This window comes from Vulpes vulpes, chromosome 8, assembly GCF_048418805.1.
Source record: "Vulpes vulpes isolate BD-2025 chromosome 8, VulVul3, whole genome shotgun sequence".
In the NCBI taxonomy this organism is placed as follows: domain Eukaryota; kingdom Metazoa; phylum Chordata; class Mammalia; order Carnivora; family Canidae; genus Vulpes; species Vulpes vulpes.
In genome coordinates, this window is record NC_132787.1 from 59,911,356 (window position 1) to 59,930,235 (window position 18,880).

The following is an 18,880-nucleotide window of genomic DNA, read 5'->3' on the forward strand; positions in this document are numbered from 1 at the left end:
TCCTTTCTACCTCCTTCCCTTTTCAGGTCTGGGTGGGACTCTGGGAATCTAAATTTGGTCTCTTTATATGGGAGTGGGCTTGTCAGAAAAAAGGGTTTTAGAGAGGAAGAGTTCTCATCTTTATGTGTTTTTTGTTTGTTTGTTTGTTTGGTTGGTTGGTTGGCTGGTCTGTGGCAGGTTATGTGACCACAAGTACCAGCAGGTATCAGCATTAACCTGGGGGCAGGGAGAGGGGCAAAGAAGACAACTAAAGTGGGGCTTTTTCTCAATATAAGAAAAAAAAAATGTTTCTCTTTTATCTGTGTTTCTGGATGAGTGTTCCTTTATATGTGTCTAGGTCTCTCTGTCCCTCTTTCCCTGTTCTCTGGATCTCTCCTGTACCTCCTCTATCTGTCTCTGTATGTCTGATTCTTTGCCTTTTTCTCTTGTCTCCATCCATGTCTCTGTCTCTCGCTGTCTCTTTCATACACACTCATTCATGCCCTCCAAATTCAATAAGTTATTGACTGATCCGGGAGCCCCAGCCCCTTCCCGCAGCCCTGTCAGAGCAGAAACTCCTCCCCATTCTGTTGAGAAATGCCAGGTCCAGAGCTGCTGCTGGGGCGCCAGAGACGCTGCAGAACCGTTTGCCTAGTGTGGAGGCTGAATCCGGGAACAATGAGAAATTATCTGTTAATTCTCGGATCCTGCCACCTGCTCTGCTCCAAACAGGCTCCTTTGCCTTCAGTTTAGATGCAAATCCCCCCAGTCGTTGCAAAACAAAATATTGATTTCCCTGCATCACAGGCCTGGGCCCTTGGAAGGTCCTGTGCTTTTTCATTCTCTGCAAAGGCAAAACAAGGCGCTTTGTTCTGTGAATTTCCCGGGGAACTCAGGAGGGGGAGGGAGAAATCACCGCGGAGTGACAGAGTTGCCATAAACATGGGCAGAGAGCAATTCTTCTCCATTTGTATTTTACATAAACACAAACCTGCTGCCTGGGAAACTGTTAATGAACATGTAACAAGCAGCCTCTCCAGTGCTGAGCTCTGCCTTGGGTGGTGGAGCAGGAGGTGACAGGGCTCCTGGACTCCTCAGGTGGGTTCTAGAAGCACTGGGACGCGCTTGGGGACTCCACAGCCTCACCTGTTCTTGGAACAGCGACTGAGCACCTCCCTCAGGAAGGCAGCCTGGATTGCATAGTGTCTCTGGGCTCACTCCAGCTCAGGTCCTCTGGCCTGAGTTCCTAGCCTTCTCCTATCGCAGGTTGGGGAGGTCAGGGTGGAAGCTGTGAACCCGCCGCGACTGCCCACCCTCCACCTCCCCTCCCCTTGCTCCCCCTCTACGGTTCCACCAGCTGGGCCTTCAGCACCGTGGACAGGGCCAGGGAACGCGCGTCCTTGGCGCCCAGACCTCGGCGGGAGCCGGGCGCCCTCAGGCCGCGGCTGGGCCCTAGTTCCCGAGGCCGAGCTGCCGGGGTTCTCCAGCCCGAGGGCCAGCCAGAGCGCCTGGCGCAGATGGCGCATGTGGAGACCGCCAGGAGCTGGGGCTCGGAATCTCCTCCCTCTGGAACGTGAGTCACCGCCCGAGCCACTTCCAATTAGCGTGATAATTAGGAGGAAAGACCCTCCTCCCCCACCCGCCACCCGGGCACGCGCCAGCCCCGAGGCTTCTGGAGGCTCCAGCTAAAGTTTCCTTCCCAGCTGCGGGGAGGCAAAGGGACCCGAGCCTGGAGCTTCAGGTGAGCCGCACACAGGCAGGGGCTCACGGAGCGAGACGCCTCGGAGCCCGTCAGCCAACCTGCCCTTGGACCTCACGCCGCAGTCCCTGGGAGGGAAGTCTGCCTTAAGTGTAGCCTCAACCCTCCCGTTTAGTTCGGTCTTTCTGGCCCTGGTTATGCTTAAGAGCAAGACACACGATCTCCCGTGGTGTTGCACCGCTGTGGGGAGATGGGTCTGGCGGCGACGGAGCGCCCTCTTGAAATGCCCCCCATCCCTATTTGCCAGAAACTTTCCCCTCCCGTTGCCATGGAGAGAGACGGCCGCTGCCTCTCGTTGCCATGGCAACGTGCGGTTCCGTGGACCGCAGGATTGCGGGGCTCAGAAAGTCTTTCTGCAGTTGGAATAGCCCCGCAGTCTTAGGGTCCTCTGCCTCGGAAGCTGGGACTTGGGGGGTCGTCCGACTAACTTCCCCCGTGAGGAACCTTGGCTCCCCACTCCCCGCCGGGTCATCTTTCTTTCCGTAATGGGTTTATCTATTTGGTCGCCGCTTGTGCGGCATGTGGCAATTTCCCCAGTGTCTTACAAACACCGTCTCTCTGTTCCCCGCAGCCTGTGAGGCACTCGTAATCATTGTGCCCCTTTTACAGAACGGGCAGTTGAGCCTCAGAGAGGCCCAGGTCACAGCAGGCAGGGAATGCGGAGTCAGATCCCAGGCCCTTTCCTGGGCCTTGCACCCTCCGCGGTGCTGGACCACCGGGCTCCGCTGCCTCGAACCCGCCGCGACTCCGACCTGTCCCCGGGTGTAGAGGGGGCGGCCGCGAGGCGCCAGACTTGCCAGCTGCCGCGGGATGCCACGTGAGGGGCGGAGACCCTGCGGGGAACCGATTAAAAGCCGAACGGAGCCGCAGGGGGCCGCTGCGGGGAGGGTCTTCTTGGGGCCGCGTCGCCCCGCCCCAGTCCAGAGGCTGCACGGGTCCGGGCGCCGGGGTGTCCCGGGCATGAGTGGGGTGTGGGCGAACGGGGGGCCTCGGTGCCAGGCGGCGCTCGCGCTCCTGGCCTCGCTGTGCCGGGCCCGGCCGCCCCCTCTCGGGCTGGACGTGGAGACCTGTCGGAGCTTCGAGCAACAGCCCCCAGAGAGGAGTCCGAGCGCGGCCGACGCAGGTAACGGGAAACCCCAGACCCCTCTCTTCCTGGATTCTCGCCCTGGCCGCCGTCCGGCCCCGGAGCCCCGGCCCCGGGAGCCCCGAACCTAGACGGAGGATTCTAGCTCAGGATCCTGCGTTTGGAACCAGCCAGTGCCCCGCTCCGTCGCCCGCCGGGCAGGCGGAGAGACGTGAAGGGGACCCGGGAGGTGGAGAGCCCCTGAGCCCCCTCCCGTGTGACTCTGCAAAGCCGCGCTCCCGGGTGCAGCGCCCCGCCGGGGCCTCAGTTTCCCCAGGGTGTCCCCGCTCACCCAACGGGCGACCTGCCCGGGAAGGGGTCTGTGGAGCGAGCAGGAGACCAGGGACCTCCCGGCGGAGGAAGGAGCACTCGTTTATTGGGAAGGGCGGGGGGTGGGGGTGGGGGGAGGTTGCCGAGGGCCCGGGGTCCGTCTGTCGGTTTGCGCGTCCGTTTGTCTGTTCTGTCGGGGAACGCTGTCCGAGCCCCCCGGTCTCAGGGAGAAACTTGCGTCTGCGGGCGGCACGAGGTCTTTGTGTCCGAGCGCGTGTCGGGCGGCGGGCGGCTGCCTGCGTCCCCGCTGGGGGGCCGGGGGCGGGGGCGGGGGGCGGGATGGGGGAGGGTGTCTCGGCATCTTGCCCCCGCCCCCGCCCCTCTAACTCGCTCCCTCGGTCTCTCTGACTCACTCGGACTCGGACTCGGGGCCGGCGCGCGACTGAGCCGGTGCCTCCCGCCGACTTTGCCAAGCGGGCGCCTCCCGCCCGAGCGGCGCGGACCCTGCGCCGGACGCAGCCCCGCGCGGCCGCCGAGCCCAGGCGGGAGCCCGAGCCGAGGCGAGCTCGCCGGAGCCGGTGAGTCGGGAGCCCGAGCCCCGCAGGGCGCGGGCCCGGCGCGCAGCGGCGGCGTCTCTCGGGAGTCGCGACAGCGGCAATGGCGTGTCGCGCCCCGGCGACGGGAGGCGGGCGGGAGGCGGGCGGGAGGCGGGCGGGAGGCGGCCGCCCGGGGCTCCCTTGCCGCACCAGCGCTGAGCAGCCGCGCTCCCCGCCGCAGCCGGGCGGCTTGGTCCGAGGCCGACGTCTGGAGGGTCCTGGGCCGCAGGGAGCTCCGGGTGGCCCCCTCCGGGGCGAGGGCGGGGCCGTGCGAAGCCTCGGGGGGAGGCGAGGATGCGGAGTGGGGGTGGGGAGAGCCCGCGGGGACCCAGGCTCCGGGTTCCCTCGGCTCCGCACACGCCGCTCCTTCGTGCCCCTCGACTCTGACCCCAGTGGCGCGGGGCCTCGGGGTAGGCGGGGGTCGCCCCTGCGGCCCCCCACACCCGTGCGGGCAAGGGAGAAAGGGGCCGCGGGAGGCGGGAATTTGGTCTCCAAGCGCGTCTCCCGGGAACGGAAGCCGGGGACCCGGGCGGCGGTCCCGGAGCAGGTACAGGTGGGGTGAGCTCCCCAGAGGCCGCAGGTTTCGGGGCCCTGTTTTCCCTTGAGGTTAAAGGTCAGAGCTGTTGGGGAGTCCCAGGTTAGGAACGGGGCCGCTGGGGGTGGGCAGAGGAACAGAAGCCAGGCAGTGGGCCAAGGGGAGGGTGGGGGGTTGTGTCCCGCCTGCAGTAGTGGAGCGCACCTCAGCCCCGTGTGGGTTGTAGGGGGCGCTGCTCTCTCGCGTGCGCTCTCTCTGGCCCTGGCAATATTTGATCAATGGGTCGATTACTGCAGCAGAAAGGACTAAGGCTAGACCTAAGAAGAACTTTCAGAGGGTGGTGCAGTGATGGATGTTGGCCAGGCCGATTCTCCCTCTTGAAGAATCTCCAAATAGATTAGGCCCAGCAAGTGTTACTAGATTTTGGTTCTCAGGTGCCATCATCTGCTACGCCATCCCACTCCCCATATGCCCTAGACGCATAATTTCCCCCAAGCTAGGGAGCCTCTTCCTGACTGTCTACCCAGCTCCCTTCCATCCTCTCCTCCAACAATTTGTTTCCAGTGGGGGCCTCAGTGCTGGTCCTGACTCCTTAAACCCTAAAGGGGATAATTCAAGGTAAGAACACACCTGTCGAGTTCCACCTGGGGTGGAGGCTGCCTTCCTCCCCTGTCTGTTCAGAGCAGAAATGTATGTGCTGGGGAGGGTGTGTGTGTGTGTGTGTGTGTGTGTGTGTGTGTGTGTGTGTAACATTCTGATACAGGGAGGCAGCGGTGTCTCAACTCCTGGGGGACACCCTGTAGTCGAATGACAGGTACTTGGTGGCCAAGCTGAGGATGAGAGAAGGTTGAGGACTTGGAGCAAGCAGGCTCCCATGAATCAGTGTGCCTTTGCTGCAAGCTGCTTGAGCCCTCCTTAGCCCTGGGGGACTTGAACTTTGGCTGCTGAGTCACAAGCCTCAGGAGGCCCCCAGGGTGCCAAGCTAGTGGGCTGGAAGGGAGGAGGAGGCAGAAGGAGACCCTTGATCACAGTGAAAGAAAGAAAGTGGTTGAGAGTGGGTTTGAGATCTTGGGGTTTAAGTCAACACAAGTCTGGGGAGATGCCATGCAGTTCAGGACCAGGCGCCCAGGTAGCCTGGGTCCAGCCTACTCCTTGCATCCCAGAGCCACTGCCGAGGGCTAGATTCTTCAGTCAGAGAAATGCTGGATCTTTTTATTTGTATCGTCATGAAAAATGCAAGTGACTAGAGCATGCCCAGTTCTCTTTACCTCTGTCTGTGTCCTCCTGCCTTCCTCCTACTGGGAGTCTCTAGCTCACAGGATTTCTAGTAACACCCCAAAATTCAACTTTGAGAGATTTGGACTCTACTCTCTATTTACTGGGACCCTTCTATGTGCCGTGGTCTGTGCTAGGAATTGCACAGGAAACCTTGATCAGATAGATCTCCTTAGCTTTCCTGACTTGGAAACACCTCTACACATACTGTCCCAGGTAGAAGCAAGTTCATTTTTCTTTAAACATTCTAAAGGCAAAGGGTCTGCTTTCCTCCTTAAAATACAACCTCTTCTCGACCTGCGCACCCCTGCAAGTGAGTTCTGACAGGCAATGTTCTATCTTCTTCATGCCATTTACCCTGTGGAGATGAATGAATTTGCTCCATAGGCCAAATTGTGTTGGAGTGTTGGAGGTGGGTAGGAGGGTTCTGGACTTCAGGTAGTAAGCAGAGTTTCAGAGGTGTTGCAAAAAATTCAGGAACTGACGGGGATCCCTGAGCCTCCCTGCCCCTGCAGGGCTGGCAGCCAGGAATGATTATTCTCGGGCTTACCTGTGGCCATGAAATGTACCTACTGTCGGTTCACTCCTCTAATGACTCTGGATATGTTCTGTGATTCAGTCACCTGGTTTTGAAGTTGGCCATTGGCAGCACAGGTAAGATTTTTCCTGTTTGTGATGGCAAGTTAAATGCATAGCATTTCATTAAAACACAAATGTCCTGTTTCTATAACTAAATAATCAGTTACTCCCTCACCTCCTGTTGGGAGGAAGAAATTCTGCAGATTTTGCCTTCTTTGAGGAACGGTGCAATGTACGATCCTTTAGAATGTACATCCTTTAGGTGATGTTCTGACTTTAGAGTGTGTCTTGAACTTTAAGGGCACAGCCCTTAGGGTAAAATATCTAGGAGGTGTAGAGTGCTTGGATTTATAGTTCTAGAAGTTTTCTTCTACCTCTGTCTGTGGGAACTTTGAGAGTGGAATGGTAGACTCCTCCCCTCCACGCTCTGTACAGAAGATGTGTCCTAACTATTCTGTTACTCTGTCCACAGAATTGGGGGCATAACACGGGACTGCAGAAAATTAGGACTAAGACTGAGGCATCTGGATCCTGCCAGGTTTCTTTAGGGTCTGTGTAAGGCTGTCTGGAGTGGAAAAAAGCAGAGCAAGAGAAAGTCCTGCCCAAGCAGGACATCTAACTGTGGACACTCTAGGTGTCTGATACTGTCTCATCCCTCCTTTCTCTCTATTGCTGCTCTGTTTTTCTTGCTCCGTGTGGACCTAGGCAGACCTTCCTCTCAGTACTTGCAGGTGTAAACAAGAAAGGGGGGTGTAGAGAGAAAGAATCTCTCTGGCTCTCTGTTTGCCATGCCCCCCCCCCCCCCTGCCAACTTGGGGCCTTGAACTCCACATCTCAGAGAGGCTCCAAGCCCTGACCAATCGGGTGGAAATGTACAGTTACCATCTACCAAAATAATAATACTAATAATTGCTAAATTAATGCCAACGCTGTTAGCTATAGCACTCTGCATTAGTCTCCGGTTTATCTCTGAATCCCCTAATGATGGTGGAAGCCTGTGTCCAGTCATAAAGCTTGTGCGGCCATAATTAGCCTGGCATTGTCTATCTTCATCGAAGCTTTTCAGGAGCATTAATTCCTTCTCTGTTTGGACTCTGCTAATTATCCCCATCGGTGGTTCGGCCTGGATCTCTGAAAGAAGGAATGGAAGCAGAGGCTCTCTGCTCCCCCTCCCTCTAACCCTGAATTTTAATTACACCAGCATCTCCTAATAAATTTACAAGCCACAGCAGAGTTTATTATTAATGGACCACATCTGTAAGGCTTAGAACAGAATAGCCCCGTTCCCCTAACACACACACACACACACACACACACACACACATACGCATGTACTCTCAGGTATTTCTCAGGGACATCTATCTCTGGACAAGGTGTTTCCAGGGGCCACCGGTTATTGGCCTGGTGCCTGGTGTGTAACGTTCAGTGTCTATACTTTCTAGGGAAGAAGAAAGAGATGGGGGATGAGGAGGTTGGTCATAGTCCTAGTCGCCAGGTTACTACTCAGGTACAGAAGATCAGGCCAAATAGTAGAGGTTGTGTCCCATACCCTCCTGATGATAACAAAGAAATGCCCCCCACCCTGCCACCTTTCTGTCCAGCTTTCTACTCAGCCCACAGTACTCTCAGGGGCCTGGCTCAGAAGCTTGGATTTTGGCATCAGAATTCCCAGGTTTAAATCCCTGGTGTCAAAAATAGTTTACTTCATACAGAATGGACCCAAAGCAGGGCCCTCTGAGACAAGGAAGGGAGATATCAGGCCTCAGGGAGAGGCATCCAGGAGACCTTGGGCCCCTCCTCTCTCCAGGGAAGTGAAGATCTCCCTGAAGCCCACGAGGACAGACAATGCTTGTCACCTTCAGTGAGACTGCCTGGCAGGGGTAATGGCTCATGGCCTCCCTCCCTCTCTCTGAAAAATGCTGGGTTATTAATTAGCAACCTAGGGCTTCCTTATCTCTCCACGCTGACATTCCTTTCTCCAAAGACAGAGCCCCCTCCCTTAGTGTTAGGATTCATCAGCAGCTCTTATCACCTGCTATTGTTCCCATTTTTCTAATAGGTTTCGACGTTAGGAAAACCTATTTTGTAACAGTAACAGGCATTTTTTGCTAACAGATTGTAACTAAAAAGATAAACTGGGGAGAGGTAGTGAAAAGAAAGGACCATTTTCTCTACTTGCCCCAAAGCTGGAGAAACCTGGCTTCAGGGCCTCAGGTTGCTAGTCGACCCTTGGAAAATGGTTTATGGATAAGCCTGTGGGGAGCAGGAAACACCTGGGCTGAGGACCCGTCATTCAGGCACAGAGACACAGAAGAGCACAACCCAGAGATCAGACAGCAAGAAATGCAGAGGCCCAAGAGCCTGGAAGGAACAGCACCAAGTCTGGGAAGGGAGAAGACTCTGGGCAGAACCATTCATATTAATACTAGTAATATTATTTGCTATTTCCTTCCACCGTGCCCTTTACATTATCTCATTTAATCTTTACCATCTCCCTAAGAAATTAGTGTGTACCTCTTAAAGATAAATTAACTCAGTTTAGGGGTGTTAACTAAGTAACCTACTAAAGGCGACATTGCATTTCCAAATTTCCGAGAGAACTTCGCAAAACCATAGCATGTTCTCTCAACCGTGGATTTTTCTCTACGATTTTCTTTTTACTCCTTTGGAGCTCACTCCTGTTTACCAGATGGCTGGTGACAGTAATAGCAGAACTGGACAAGTAGCAAACCGATGAGTATTGACAGAAAAACTAGGAGATGTGAGATCTCTCATGTAGTACCTAGTATGTCTTGAGATCTAGCTATATATGCAATACTTATATTCTTTCTGCTGCTAGTATGATCATTCCTAGTTTGTAATGACAAAGATAAAGTTCTATTAGTGTTCATGACTTGTGGGTGTTCTGCTGAGGGGATATTCAAAACTAGACTGGGCAAAACTAGGTGATTCTAATAGAAACGGCCAATATACTACATTCTGCCACTGTCCTCAGCACTTCTGCTTTCCCTGAAACCTCACAATGACCTTCTGAGGTAGGTACTATCACAGATGAGGATTGTGAGGCTTGAGAGATTAAGTAGCTTGCCAAAGTCACACAGTTCAAAGGCAATGGAAATGGACATTTGAGGAAATGGGACATTCCAGCTTGACCCCAGGACAACAATTCTTTTTCTCCAGGCTGAAGAGGAAATAAAAAAGGAGAAGAGAGGGAGAAAGAATACAGGGATTTAGGAAGGTTTTTTTTCATTTTCAGTACTGTGGTGAGGACTTTCTCCTTTCCTGGAGGGTTGTCTCTCTCTTGTCGGGAAGTTAGCATGAGATGGCAGTGTGAAATATACAGAGCACTGGGTCAGGACTCAAAAGGTGGCTGAGTAGCTCATCAAAATCATCTGCCTCACAGTGTTGAGGTTCAGGCCAGACGAGTGGAAGAAAGGCTCTGAAGGCTACCTGTGACTTGCTAGAAGGCAATAGGCCCTGATGGGTTGGCCACTGCTGACCTGGGGTGGGAAGGCACATCTGGTGGCTGATCTGGGCCTTGGTACAGCCCTTAGACCATACAGGAGCCTCACCTTCCCAGGCTCAGTGAACCTTTTAACCAGGTTCTTTGGGCTGATTGTGTTTAAGGCCACATGTGGTGATTTTACAGCGGCTAAATCCTGTACAGTCACCCTTGCCCTGTCCTAATTCTGCTCTGGACTTGCTCACTGCCTTGTGTCCCTGGTGGGTGAATCCACTCAGCAACAGGACCCAATTCCTCGTGTAATGCCTGTGGGTGAGGTGTCCTGGAAAGAGATTCTCCAGGCAGAGGAAGGGCCTCTCAGTTTTACATAACCAGTATTGAGTGCTGGGTGCCGATTCCAAATAATCCATACCTCTGCCTGCCCTAATCACAGCTCTGAGGGAACAACAGCCTGGGTGGGGGGGTGGGAATGGGGGTGAAAGGGAGTAGGGGGAGAGACATGTGCGCAAGCATTCCAAATAGCAGCCATACAGAGGAAAACTGATTCCCTTGGCCCGCCCCCTTCCCCCACCTCTCTTTTCATTTATGAATTCAGGTTTTTTTTTTCTGTCAGGCTGAACATTTAAATGCACTCTATGCTCTCTGGATTCCCCCCATTTCTCCCCCTTTCTCATTAAAATTCTAATTATTACCAGAGCAAGTAAGATGTATGATCAAAGGAAAGCAAAGCCCTAGAAATACCTTTTTGTTTTAAGGTGACTCATTGTAGAGAATGAATCCAGAACAGCTGGAACTGGGAACAGATGTAACTGCAAAGGGGCTAGAGATGGCTGGGTTCTTAGACCCGTGTATCTGTGGTCGCTTTGCTGGTGAACCCCAGGGGCATCAGGGCCTAAAGAAACTGTCTCCAAACCATTTAGCTAATGGACTCATAACAACACAAATTATTTGATTTAATGCCTCCAATATATATTTGTTCCCATGTTCCATACTCATGTGGGTTGTGTCTCCAATTCTACAGCTTACCAGCTGTGTGACCCCAGGCAATATAATCCTCTGTGCCTCACCTTTCTCATATGCATAAAGGAAATAATAATCATATCTATTTCGCCGGAGAGTATGATATGAGTGAATACGTAAAAAGCGCTTCATACCTTGGACATTGTAATGTTTAAAACTTAACTAAATCCAAAAACAAAATGCTATCATTTCTGTTACTAGCAACCTGTATATTGCAATTCTGATTTATTGATTTAAAGATAATAAATACGAAAACAATCTGATATTTTTTTCTCTTGTGCCCCCAGGATGCATGTACACTGCACTAGAGACCTTTAGAAGTGAACTTAGGGGACTCCTGGGTGGCTCAGCGATTGAGCAACTGCCTTTGGCTCAGGGCCTGATCCCGGGATCTGGGATTGAGTCCCACATCAGGATCCCTGTGAGGGGCCTGCTTCTTCCTCTGCCTGTGTCTCTGTCTCTCTTTGTGTGTCTCTCATAAATAAATAAATAAATAAATAAATAAATAAATAAATAAATAAAAGTGAACTTAGACTTGGCTTTCCTGATCCCTGGCAGTGTCCGGGTGAAGGACAAATCCCAGCTCTTCTGGCCGGGAGAGGCTCCGATGTCTCTGCAAGGGTCTGGGGTTGCTGTGGGTGGCTGTCATAGTTGATCCACGCCAGTACCAGGGAGTCAGAAGGCAGTCCTAGCTCCCCAGACAAGGTGGCTGACACTCTCACCTCCTTCCAAGGTTCTCTGGCTGGGGGACAGCTTTTCCTGGTGCCTGTGTGCTATAAGAGAACTCTGGAGTACTCTGGATTCCCCCTACAAGGGACTTGGCATCTTGGTACGGCAAGCCTAGGTTAGCACCTGGCATGTAGCAGGTGCTCAGTAAATCCTGGTTAAGAAATAATTCTAGCTCTTGTATGTGCCATTCATTTATTCATTCATTCACTCATGCATTCTCATGTGCCAGGTTCTGTGCTAGGCCCCGAGTCAGACAAATATGAAAACACAGAGTTACAACAGCCCACAGTTTAATCAGGAACAAATAGGCTAGGACAGTGGAAGGAGCCCCAGGCTGGGTGGTGGACATCTGGACCCTGGTCCAGGCTCTGTGTCTGACCTGGGACCCTGGGTGAGTCCCTTCTCTGGACTACTGCTTCTGTCTGCAAAAGCACAGCCTGGCCTCAGTACTTGTAGGGTCATTTCTCACCTTAGATCCTAAGGTTCCTAGGGCACTAAGCCAGGATAATCCAGGGCCTACAAACCCACAGGCCTGCAGGGGCCACACAGGCCACACAGGTGAGGACACACACCCCTTCCTTCCGAAGGGTACAGGAGCACAGGTCCAGTTACCAAGGCATCTGGCATCTTCCAGAGTTTCCAGAAATTTGGTGTGATGATGATGGTGGTGGAATTTCTTGACTTTTCCGCTTTCACCCTGGCAGGCAATACTCCTCTGCAGGCTTGTTCACAAAGTTGACAAGTGACCCTTGAGCACACTGTGCCCAGTGTCCCATTGGTTGGGAGGCTTCTGACCTCTCAGAAGGAGAAGAGGCTTTGGGATCTAAGGGTCATTCCAAAAGTGTGTGTGTGGGGGGAGATCTGCTTATCATTTCTTCTAGAGGGAGGCATCCCGGGCTGCTCTTCTGGGATAACAGGCATCCTGCTTCCTGCTGGGGTCGGGGGTGGGCTGGGGGCAAGACAGTGAGCACCTGCCTCTGAACCAACTGCGACATTCAAAAATGCTGGTTTTACAGCAAAGCTCTCAACTAGCCCAAAAATGGGAGAAGCCAGCTACAGGAATCACTTGTAATGTAGCTTTGAAATAAGTTGTGTAGGTCAAATTCCGACTTCATCCAAGTATTTACTGAGTCTGCTATGTGCAGAGTTGAGAGTTCTGCAGAAGCCGGGGACCTGATCCCTGCCCCTCGTTGGCATCAAGTCAGCTGTGACGGTTAAGCTCCCGCGTGGGCTCTGGGCTCCCCAGGGGTGGGGTAAGGGAAGAGCTGGAGTTGGCTGAGCCTCTGGTCCCCGAGGCCACATGGCCTGTTGAGGAAGAGAAGCTGTATACACAAAAATGACTCTGCTGTAAGTCTGGCCATAGTAACAGCTCTAATAGAAATTCAAACAGCATCCAATTGTGAACGCTTCAGGAATTTGCACATTTGCTTAGGCTGCTATTTAAATTACTTTCCCTTCCCTGTGCACGTGCCCATAGGCAGTGGGGGAGGCCGCCCAGGTGCTCCCCAGGCTGGCAGCCGGGGAGGGGTGAGGAGTGGGGGAGGCCAGCGCCAGGCTGCAGACGTTTCCCAAAATGGACTGTGGAGCGGCACCCCTCAAGCCACCTGTCCTCTGGCTGGCAGCTTTCTCACGAGCGTTCTTCTCTCTTCTCCCTTTGTCTTTGTCCCTTCTGTGTGCCCCCTCTGCCGACTCCCTTCCCTGCTTCTGCCCACCTCTGTCCGTCTCTGTCCCTTCCTGCCCGGCTCCTGCCGAGGGCAGGCACCTCTGTCAGCCTCCTCGCAGTGGTGGTTATTGTGTGTGGCGTGGCCCTGGTGGCAGTTTTTCTCTTTCTCTTTTGGAAGTTGTGCTGGATGCCCCGGAGGAGCAAGGAGGCGTCCAGTCCCGCGCCCGCTAACCCTGCCCCGGAGGCCGCGCCGCGCCCCGGGCCCAGAGGCGTCATGGGCGACAAGCTGAAGGACAGCGCGGCGCTGGGCTTCCTGGAGGCGGCCGTGAAGATCAGCCACACGTCCCCCGACATCCCCGCCGAGGTGCAGATGTCCGTCCGGGAGCACATCATGCGTCACACGCGGCTGCAGCGACAGACCACAGAGCCCGCGTCGTCCACCAGGTGAGCGGGGCTCCCGGGCCTGGCCGCCAGCCTCCGCGCTGCGCTCTCGGCGGTGCGCCCCAGCCCGGGCGGAGCCGGCGAGCCAGGAGGGGCGCCACGCGCACGCGGACTGGAGCCGGCCGCGGTCAGCAGCTGGGAGGTGGGCACCCCAAGGGCTGCGGGAAGGGGTGCCTTGGAGGTGGGTGCGTGCTGCGGAGTGTGCACTGCGCTGTGCACGCGTGGGCGGGGCGGGCCCTTTGGAGGGAAGGAAAGACTGCAGGCAGAGGGCAGAGAATGTGCAAGGACCCACAGGCGTAGAGGGCGTGCTGTGTCCAGGGATAGGCCGGTAAAGCTTGCAGATCAGAGTCTGCGCTGCGTGCAAGGCAAGACTAGAGGTTCCTAACATGTTGAGAATAGGATTCCTTTATGACCTCTGACAGGGTTCCCTGCAGGACAGCAGTTGTATACATGGCATCCTTTAACTGAGAAAGCCAGAGACAGCACCCACAACATAATGACAAACGTCTGCTCTAAACTCAGATACAAAAATAAAATAAATAAATAAACTCCAAAATGGAAGCGGTGCAGTATGAGACACTGTATTTTTATTCAAACGTAGGGCTCATGTGGGTTCCTGGGTCCCTGCAATGTCTCCCCAGGCTCCCAGGGGAGCAGCCAAAGGGAAGGAGACTGGGCCTTCTGATGGGAGTCCAGGATTGAAAGTGCCGGGGAGTCACATTGTCAGAGTTGATCATGTGATTTCGGGCCAGTAGCTCACCTTTCTTAGGCCTCACTTTTGCCCACTGTAAAATAGGACTAATGACTCCTAAGGTTGCTGTGAGGAGCCAAGGAAGGAATGCATCTGGCAATCCAGAGCTGACGATATATCACTTACTATACATCTGGCCCTGTGCTAAGTGCCTTTTCTGTGTATTAATCTGGTTCATCCTCACAGTAATCCTATGCAGTTGCTACTTTTATTATCCTCATTTTGTAGCACAGTGAAGTTAAATAACTTGACCAAGGTCACATAACCAGACAGTGGCAGAGCCAATATTAACCTACGCAGTCTGGCTCCCAAGCCCAATAAATGTTAACTACGGTGGCGGGGGTGGTGCTGCTGCTGATGCTGGAGGGACAGCCGCATCCAGGGTAGTAGAAGGGGTCTCATGCTTTCATGGTAGAAACCAGTCACATATACTAGGAAAGAAACCCAGAAAATAGGTGGGCATGTGCTGGGAATGGTAGCCAAGGCTACCATGAACTGAGTTTATTATATACCAGACCCCATCCCAACTACTTTCCAGAGGCTTGTATTGCTCACAACCACCAGTGCACAAAGTGTGTGCAGGAGGCAAAGGGCCCCCGCAAAGGGTGGGATGAGCCAGGGCAGACAGGAGGTGCTGGCCTGCATATCTCTCCCCCTGAGCCGTGACCCACACTGTCCCTGCCCCCTCCCACCCCGCACCAGGCACACGTCCTTCAAGCGCCACCTGCCACGGCAGATGCATGTCTCCAGCGTGGACTATGGCAATGAGCTGCCGCCGGCAGCAGAGCAGCCCACCAGCATTGGCCGAATCAAGCCCGAGCTCTACAAGCAGAAGTCGGTGGACGGGGACGATGCCAAGTCTGAGGCCGCCAAGAGCTGTGGGAAAATCAACTTCAGCCTACGCTATGACTACGAGAGTGAGACTTTGATTGTGCGCATCCTGAAGGCCTTTGACCTCCCTGCCAAGGACTTCTGTGGCAGTTCAGACCCCTATGTCAAGATCTACCTCCTGCCAGATCGCAAGTGCAAGCTGCAGACCCGGGTGCACCGCAAGACCCTGAACCCCACCTTCGATGAGAACTTCCACTTCCCGGTGCCCTATGAGGAGCTGGCCGACCGCAAGCTACATCTCAGTGTCTTCGACTTCGACCGCTTCTCCCGCCATGACATGATCGGAGAGGTCATCCTGGACAACCTCTTTGAGGCCTCCGACCTGTCCCGGGAAACCTCCATCTGGAAGGACATTCAGTATGCCACAAGTGTGAGTACAGCCATGCCTTCCGGGCTTCTTGAGGAGCCCTGGTGCTGGGTTGAGTGGGGAGAGTCCCTATTGTTCTCACCTGTAGACAAGTAGAGACAAGAGACAAGTAGGCCTTTGCTCTTTAGAATGTGAAGAGGGCTCTGCAAACTGACCAGTGGCTCAGCCCACCCTGGGGAAGTCCTTGCACTCTGCCCCAGGTTGGGCTGGGGCCACAGAGCTCCTCCTGTGTGGGTTGGCAAGGAAGAGAATTTTTGACCATTGCTTCTGATTACGTGTTCTGAGGGGGTTACCTCTACCTGCTGGACCTTAGGTCTACCACCTAGAAAACAATGTCATCTATCTCTTTGATCACGGAGGAGGACTGAGCCAGGTCTATAGGACTGGACCAGACAGCAGCATCTGCCAAGTGCACTGATGTGTACTAGAAGTCTGGGAAAGGCAATCAAAAACAGAACATATTTATCAGGACAAACAGGTTATGCAGCAACAAATAATCCTAGGATTTGGTAGCTCAGAGCAACCAAGGTCTAGTTCTTGTTCACGTCATACATGCTTTGCAGATCGGCCGGTGGCTCGACTTTACCTTGCGACGCAGGGGTCTGAGCTGACAGAGGCTCCGTGTAGACACATGCTGCCATCATTACCACATCAGGAAGAAGGGGATGGGGCAAGTCATGCACTAGTCCTTAATGGTTCCACAACGAAGTGATATATGTCACTTCGACCTACATTTCGTTAGCCAACTTGAGACACGTGGCAACTCAGGAGGGCAGGACAAAGACATGTGACCATGTGTCCAAAGAAACTGGAACCATGTGATGACCAACACCAGTGACTACCACGCAGCCCCTTCTCTCAGGCATTCCCTGCCTGGGCCAGCCTGGAAGGACACCTGGCTAATCCACACACGGGATGGGATCCACACACCACATGGGGGTGGGTGCTTGGCTGTCTGTGACCAACTATAGTTAACCAGGGAATGTTTTGAGGAGCTGAGGCTTGGGCTGGCTTTTCAGAGGGAGGACACGTTTGGCACAGAGGATGAAGAGGGCATATCCAGAGGTCCAGTGTAGACCTCACAGGTATGGGTGACTTGCCTCTTTCTTAGCCCATCTGGGCAGCTGAGAGCCCAGCATGGGTATTCTCATCAAACGCCAATGGCCTTGTGTCTGGGATCTTGAGTACCAAACGGTCAAGTCTCCCAGGATATTTCCTGCACTGTTTCTCTGGGGCAGGAATGACTCCATTCAATCTCTAGACCTTCCCCTTGAATACAGTCAACTCTCAATATTTCTGTGTTGAACTTGTGAGGAGAGATGCCAGGAAAATCAGCCCTGCTCTGATGGGAAAGTGTGAGAAACTTGATTTGTTCAAAGTTTGGTGGGCCTCGTTTCGGTCCCAGGGAGGGTCTCCAGGACACCCCATTCTAGCTGGTGCTGACTTTTACTGGTTCAGTCTCATGACCCAGTGCCTCCCCCACCTTTGCTTCTATGATCTCCCCAAGAACAGGCGAGGCAGCAGGGCCAGGCAGAAAGGGGTGGGCAGACCGGGCGGGCTGGAGCAGCAGCTGTGCCCCAGGCCGAGCCCAAGAGCTCTGCTCTATAAATCACTGTGAAGTTTACATCTGGTGCAGCTCTTCCCTTGTGGTCTCATTGGCCAGCAGCTTCATTATGGTGACTGCACAGGTAGAGAAAAGCAGCTTGGGCCTCCCTGCATGGAGGTCGAGGCCCAGGAGCTCTGAGAGTGGGAGGGGTGGGGCCAGGGGCTGGAGAAGCACAGCTTGACTCAGACTCCGAAGAAACTGACTCCCTTTTCTAACAGGGTTCCCTGCCTCCCTCTCCTGTGACTTTAGCTGCAGGCATGATGGAGATCCAGGTCTGGTTTGGACAGTCTGTGTCTCAGAGGGATGCTAGCTTCCTAAATGCTTGAACTTTGTGGCTGTCTTGCCCACATCCCATCCCTTTCCCCAGCCCAGCTTCAGAAAATGGCAGATCATCCAAAAGGTGTTGGACCAATCGTCACCACCCTCATCATCCTCAGTACTCTTCTAGTTAGTCCTCCCTCTCTTCCTAAGCAGAACACTGTGCCAGACACTTGTGGGGGGGAGTGGTGAGCAGGGCTGGGATTGATGATGGCCCCTTTGATCCATAGAACATTTAGAATCTAATTCCGGAGGCAAGAGATGTCCATGCAAGGGCTAGTAATGCTGAGTAGTGAAGAGTGTATACCGTGTGAAGTTGCTCTTGAGAGTTAGGACAGCCCGGGAACTTTTCCCAGAGGAGGAGGAGGTATTAAGCTAGGTGGGGAGGGGCAGTATACATAGCTCGACAGGAAGGGGTAGCATCCCAGCCAGGAGCACAGGGAGGCCTGGCCCCCCCCCGCCCCCCGAGTTTCTGAAGCTGAGGAGCAGGTGACTGGGCTCACACATCCTGTCTTGCTTGCAGCCTGTCTGGGCTGATGTCCTGCCAACGAGAGAGCCCTGGAGCCCTTCAATCTGCAGCTCTCCCAATGGGCTGGCTCTCAGGAGTTGGCTCATCCTCTTGGTGGGGGAGGAATCAGACAAAGGAGGGAAAAGGGAAGTAAGAAGACTGGTGCTTTTACCTGTGTTTTTGGTGCTGACTCTGAAATTATAGTTATTTGGGGGTCAGAGAGGCCCAAGTCATCATCACTGAGAATGAGGAGCACCGGGTGCACATGAAATCCCGTGGCTAGCATGGAGGGGGAGGTATGAATGAGCACAGGGTCTCCCATCGGTCTTGTGTGCTGGACTCCATTCTTAGGAGCAACGTTTGGGCCCCACTCCCCTTGGAACTCCGGCAGCTCTGCTGTCCTGCAGGCTGGTCCCCATACCCCCAGAAAGTCCAATATTCCTGCCTCCTGCCTTTGCTCGCAGGGTCCCCTCTGTCAGGCAGGCCTGCCCCCACCGCTCTGCCTGGCCCAAACCAATCCCTCTTTCAAAGTTCCCTGAGTCCTGCCCCTCTTACAGAAGTCACTCCTCTGGATTTTTATGTGTGGGTCCCTCAATTATGCCCTGAATCATATTCAGTCTTACAAAGCCCTCCCAATATCTCAGGAATGCCTTTGGTTCTACATGTGACTTTCTCTTATATTTTTCCTCATGGCTGAGTGTGTCATTTTATGCAAACATAAGAACTCAGCACATTTTTGTAAAATGACCAACTGCTTAGCTAATTCAATTAAAACTGTATATTGGAATGCAAAGAAAGGGTTATTAGAGAAGCAGGGGGAATGGGGTGTGGCTAACCTGGAAGGCTTCCTGGAGGAGAAGGTCAAATTGTATTTTGAAAATGGGTAGATGGGACACCTGGGTGGTTCAGTGGTTGAGCGTCTGCCTTTGGCTAAGCGCATGATCCTGGGATTGAGTCCTGCATTGGGCTACCCGCAGGCACCCTGCTTCTCCCTCCGCCTGTGTCTT

The 18,880-nt window shown here is 54.0% G+C and overlaps 1 protein-coding gene across 13 annotated transcripts in view; it reads left to right on the forward strand.

The window, feature by feature from the left end:
• The first annotated feature begins 1,017 nt into the window (after positions 1-1,017).
• Positions 1,018-18,880, forward strand: part of SYT6 (synaptotagmin 6) — a 66,030-nt gene continuing 48,167 nt past the window's right edge. For 2 of the 13 annotated variants that reach the window (XR_012003071.1, XR_012003073.1), the window contains exons 1-3: positions 1,018-1,077; positions 13,170-13,435; positions 14,886-15,444. Coding sequence is in view for 7 of the 13 variants with exons in the window: in XM_025994616.2 (XP_025850401.1) it covers positions 2,699-2,861; positions 13,087-13,435; positions 14,886-15,444 (1,071 nt within the window). In the remaining 6 variants the exon portion in view is untranslated. Of the gene's footprint in view, positions 1,078-2,557; positions 2,862-3,574; positions 3,710-13,086; positions 13,436-14,885; positions 15,445-18,880 lie in introns of those variants that run through there. The other 11 variants (XR_003234357.2, XM_025994615.2, XR_012003072.1 and 8 more) reach the window with 8 other exon arrangements.